Consider the following 6,000-nt stretch of genomic DNA (forward strand, 5'->3'; position numbering starts at 1 on the left):
TTGCAAGCTGTACACGATTTCTGGGTAACCAATTCAGATAAATAAAAATAAATAATAATTTTCCAATTCAAGAAAAAGATATTCTTTTATAGGAAAATATATATTTATTTAACACATAAATAAAAATCTGAATATTACAAAACAAGTAATTACCCATTTTCGAAATTCACCACAAAATATTACAAAAGAGGAAACTACTAATTTCGAAAATATCCTTTTAATTAATTTTGTCATAATTATCAAAAATGCCAATAAAGGATTTTACAATCTCCCCCTTTGGCAATTTGATAGACAAAATTAATTCAAAAACCTGCAACACAAATGTTAGTGATAAGTAAAGAGAAAGAACTCCCCCTGCAAACATGCATGAACTTATAACAAACATGTAAATAAACTAGACTTAACTCCCCCTCAAAATAAGAAGGTCCAGAGTTAAACAAACAAACAATCAAACAGGTTTTGGAAAACTACTCTCCCCCTTTGTGTCTTTCAAAGTAGCCAAAGAACCAAAAAACTAAAACAAGAGTAGCAATGTTTAATGGACAAAAATGAAAATAAAACTAAACAGTTGGAGCTTTTGACAGAGATTGAACAACCTCCAACACAGAACGTTGCAGTCCTTCAATTGACATTACTCGAGCAGTTAGAGAATCAACAGAGGCTCGAACAGCAGCTATTTCTGATGCAACAAGGCCTGAATCTGTGGCAACAGAGGAGGAGGCATGAGGAATGTCATCCGAGGCGATCTTCAGAGATTGGGGCTTGACTTTCTTGGAGGACGGAGCAGCAGTGGCTTCAGTAGGTGGGGCAGAGGCTTTGTAGGAAGCAGCAGTAGTTGGGCCCACCAAGTCTTCTTGATCACGTTGGAGGTCTTGTTTCTGCATACTCAACACTTTATAAATAACTTGAGGAAAAGGAAGATTCAAGTTTTTCCTGTTACCTTTGCGAAACCCAATGATTTGATCATGAATAACCGAAGCCAAATTTAAACCAAGACCGGTCCCCACTTTGTACAAAAATGATGCCATATCAAAAGAGATAGTGGCCGTGTGAGATGTGGGCTTCCAATTTGTTGTTGCAAACTTATGGAGGACAGCATAAGTGTAGGTGAGATTGGAGACGGAGATGACTGTGTTAGATGGCCATACCATTTTTTGTCCGACCAACTCAGTGATAACCATGTCCTTGTCAAGAGAAGCACCATCAACATCATCCTCGACAGTAAGGGGAAGGCACAAAGCAAGAGCAATGTCTTGAGGAGAAAAAGAGAACCAATGGCCCCTAACAAACACTTTATTATACAGAGGAGATGAAGGTTCAATAATTTCATTAGTAATATTGGCATAGAATTCCTTGACTATTCTATCCACAAAACCAGAAAATTTAACCAAAGAACCTGTCCATTGTCGATCTTGAAGCATTGTTAGCACACCAAAAGGACGATGATCACTCAAGACATAATTTCTTTCAATGATAAATTTTCGTTGAGCATACAGAACCATATCACGTGCATTATCATTATAGCAAAAAATGGAAGAATAAGGTTTGAAATTTACACCTGACTGTTTTGGTGAAGGTGTAGAACCAGAAATAGGTTTCTTCCCTTTAGCTTTGGATGGCAAAGGAGATGCAATGTGGTCTGAGTCAGATTCGGCTTCTTGTTCAGAGGGGATAGTGTCTTCTTTTTCTGACTCATCAGACTCAGCCTCTGATTCGGCAATGTCAGGAACCGTTTCATCAGACAATGTGGTATCATGAGTTGCTTCAGATTCGGACTTATCTTCCTCAGGATCAGATTCGAAGGAGGACAATGAAGGGGGATGAGCCTTCAATTTTTTCTTGGCAGCAGACAAAGGAGAAAGAGACGCGTCCAACCCCAATTTCCTTTTGGGAGTCACATAATTTTTCTTGGACTGACTCGGCTTCAAGGGCAATTTGAGCAACCCAGCAGCAGCAACTTTGGAAGAGGAGGAAACAGATTTCGATTTTGCCCTAGCCTCCAAAGACGAATCAAACGGAAGAGGAGAATGGTCCTTGGCACGAGAGGGCACCACCACTTCAGATGGTGGTGCAACAATGTCAGCAGAGATATCTGGAAACACCATAGGATGTTCACGAGAGAGCGAAAACACCTTCTTGCGAGCCTTGGATTTGCAGGACTTTCCAACAGATGTGGGAGTTGTTGGAACAGAAAGAGGCGCCGTTGACACAGATGGAGGAGGCGAAGGAGATGGCACCTTTCGGGATTGAGAAACAGGAGTCTTCTTGGAGGAAGCACCACGAGTTCTCACCATTTTTTCTGAAAAACAGAAAGCACTTACAAGGAAAAATGAGAGAAACAAAACAATTAGAAGATGATGAAATGACTAAGTGAGATCGTGGGTGAGAAGAAATAGGGTAATGACATGCCTTTTTAAATAACTTACTTACCCAAAATGAATACCCACGGCAAAAGAGGTTTCCCTTTTTTATTAAAAAATTGTTTTAATTAACCAAGAAAAGGAAACAATCTTGAAAACACACGAACTTTCCCTTTTTTTTTATTTAAAAAAATGTTTATAAAGATGTAATATATATATAAACACCCAAACCAAAAAAGGTAACCAGAAATAAATACCCCACATGATCTCCTCAATGACTTTTTCCCTTTTTTTTTTTTTTTTTTTTTTTAAAAAAAAAAATCCTAAACAAAGTACAAGACAATAAAGATACAAATCATGATATTCCAAAATGAGAAAGAAGTCAAAAACAAATTCATTGGAGACAAAGAATATATTAAATCACACAATTAAATGCATAATTTCTCATAATCACCACAATGATTCGGTCCACCAAGAATTTCCTTGTCAAATTATTATAATTATTATTATTTCTTTATTTATTTATTTATTTTATTATCATATATGAACAAAAATAAAAACTCAACCCCAAAAAAAAATCTGCTTTGATCAAAGAGAGTCATCCTGATAAGAATAAAATCAAGCAAATGAAAATAAGTGTTAGTGTAAAACATAGATAAGAACACTTATGAAAATGAAAAATTAGAAAGAATATTCGAAAGAAATAAAGCACAATTCAGTCACAAGCACATATTCTTTTAGTGAATCAATCAACATGTATGAGTCTTACACACATTTTTTTTTTTTTTTTTTTTAAAACTGTGTACAATTTTTACTGCATTGTTTCAAGCATAAGTGTGTGACAGTCTATGCAAGGGAACATTGCCCAATGACAAATAAGTCTTTTTCGAAATTAAAAAATTGTAACCCATGAAGACGCTGTCACACTACACCAGTGGTAGCCCTTTTCTATGGTAGCGTATCCTCTTCATAACTCCGAATTACAAAGTTCCAACTTACTCAAAAGACGGCTTTCACACACTGATGCAGGTAGCTCTATTCTTGCACAGGAGCTTGAAACAATGCTACACAAAAGGAAGCTCAAACATTAAACATTGATTAATTTACTCGAATATACCTAGGAGGAATTGATTAAATTTCTCTCAAGAATATACAACCAAAGATTCATAAACACAAGACAGATTATCCAGCTTGACACACAACAAAATTTTCAAATTGATTGACAATTTTCTTAACAAAAAATAACACACATTAGATCAAGCGGACAACACCATATCAAGAAAATTTAAAGAGAACAAACCCCCAAAGATTTTCGGAGGAAATCAAAGCGAACCGAATCAAGAGCTTTAGTGAAAATATCTGCAATTTGTTTATGTGTTTCAATATATTCCAAGACAAGAACTTTATTTTCAACTAATTCTCTTATGAAATGATGACGAATATCAATATGTTTAGTACGAGAATGTTGCACAGGATTTTTTGAAATATTAATTGCACTTGTATTATCACAAAAGATAGTTAAAGTGTCAAGATCAAACCCATAATCCATCATCATTTGCTTCATCCACAAAAGTTGTGCACAACAACTTCCCGCTGCAATGTATTCGGCCTCAGCTGTTGAGAGAGAAATATAATTCTGTTTCTTGCTGTGCCAAGAAACAAGATTATTTCCCAAGAAGAAACATCCTCCACTAGTGCTTTTTCTGTCATCAGTGTTACCTGCCCAATCAGCATCACTAAAACACACTAGATTAGGGTTAGTTTCTTTTGAATACCAAATACCATAATCAGCAGTTCCATGAACATATCGAATGATTCTTTTGACAGCTGCAACATGAGACTCCATGGGATTTCCTTGGTGCCTGGCACACACACCAACACTATAACTCAAATCAGGTCGACTAGCAGTGAGATAAAGAAGACTACCAATCATGCTCCTTTACAGTGTAGGATCCACTTTGACACCATTTTCATCTTTGGATAGCTTCACAGTCGTTCCCATTGGTGTTTTGGCCATCTTTGAACTTTCAAGTCCAAACTTTTTCACCAAGTTCTTAGCATATTTGCTTTGAGAAATAAATGTGCCTTCATCTAATTGCTTGACTTGCAAACCTAAGAAATAGGTCAATTCTCCCACCATGCTCATTTCAAATTCCTCTTTCATTTGCTTCACAAATACCTGCACCTCATTGTCAGAAGTAGAACCAAACACAATATCATCAACATAAATCTGAGCAATAATTATGTTAGATTTAATATTTTTGATAAACAGAGTTTTATCTACTCCACCCCTTTTGTATCCATGAGAAACAAGAAATTGAGAGAGTCTCTCATACCAAGCCCGAGGGGCTTGCTTCAAACCATATAGAGCTTTCTCCAATTTGTAAACATGATCAGGTGCATGGGGATCTTCAAACCCTTTGGGTTGTTCAACGTATACCTCTTCATTCAAGATCCCATTGAGAAATGCGGATTTGACATCCATTTGGAACAACCTGAAACCAATCAAGCAAGCAATAGACAATAATAATCTAATTGATTCAAGTCTTGCAACAGGTGCAAATGTTTCTTCAAAGTCTATTCCTTCCACTTGTGTGTACCCTTGTGCCACTAATCTTGCTTTATTTCGCACAATTGTACCAAATTCATCAGATTTATTTTTGAAAATCCATTTTGTGCCAATAATATTAGTATGCAACGGTCTTGGCACAAGGATCCACACTTTGTTTCTAAAAAATTGTTCTAATTCCTCCTGCATAGCTTTAATCCAATTTTCATCAGTTAAAGCTTCTTTCACATTTTTAGGCTCAATTAGAGATAAGAAACAAACAAATTGAACAACATTACTAAACCTTCTTCGTGTTACCATACTGTCTTTTGGATTTCCAAGTATTAAATCTGCTGGATGATTTAACTTAACTCTGGTTGATGGCTCCTTTTGGACTTCATCCAAAATAATATCTGGAAATTTCTTTTCTGTCTGTCCAGAATCTGTTTCATCGGATTCGAGATTTGTTGGAACAGATGGACCCGACGTTGCAACAGTAGTATCACTGACACAGGCTTCTTCGTGTTTTTCAGTAGGTTCATCAATAAACCTTTCAATTTCTTCCTCAGTAGAAAACTCAGAAAAATCCCTGGAATCATCAATAACCACGTTAGCCGACTCCATTACAGTTTGGGTTCTCATGTTATACACACGATAGGCCCTACTGTTAGTGGAGTATCCAATAAAAACACCTTCATCACTCTTAGCATCAAATTTACCAAGATTTTCTCTATCTCTCAAAATGTAACAAACACATCCAAAAACATGAAAGTAAGCCACACTTGGTTTCTTACCTTTCCAAATTTCATAAGATGTTTTAAATGTACCTGGACGAAGAAAAACACGATTTATGATATAGCAAGCAGTGTTGATTGCTTCTGCCCATAACCGTTTGGTCAATTTTTTGCTGTTTAGCAACACTCTAGCCATTTCTTGAAGAGTGCGGTTTTTCCTCTCTACAACTCCATTCTGTTGAGGAGTTTTGGGAGCTGAAAACTCATGAGAGATACCTGCAGACTTACAAAAATCATCATAGACAGAATTCTCAAATTCTTTACCATGATCACTTCTTATACGAACAATTTTTCCAAT

General features: G+C 36.2%; 1 protein-coding gene across 1 annotated transcript; it reads right to left on the reverse strand.

Moving 5' to 3' along the window:
• Window positions 1–560: 560 nt before the first annotated feature.
• On the reverse strand, window positions 561–2,294 carry LOC133818076 (uncharacterized). The gene has a single exon (XM_062250773.1). It carries the CDS (start codon window positions 2,292–2,294, stop codon window positions 561–563), a length of 1,734 nt encoding a protein of 577 aa, XP_062106757.1.
• Between the last annotated feature and the right edge of the window lie 3,706 nt (window positions 2,295–6,000).

The sequence above is a fragment of the Humulus lupulus genome, chromosome 1 (assembly GCF_963169125.1).
Source record: "Humulus lupulus chromosome 1, drHumLupu1.1, whole genome shotgun sequence".
NCBI lineage: Eukaryota > Viridiplantae > Streptophyta > Magnoliopsida > Rosales > Cannabaceae > Humulus > Humulus lupulus.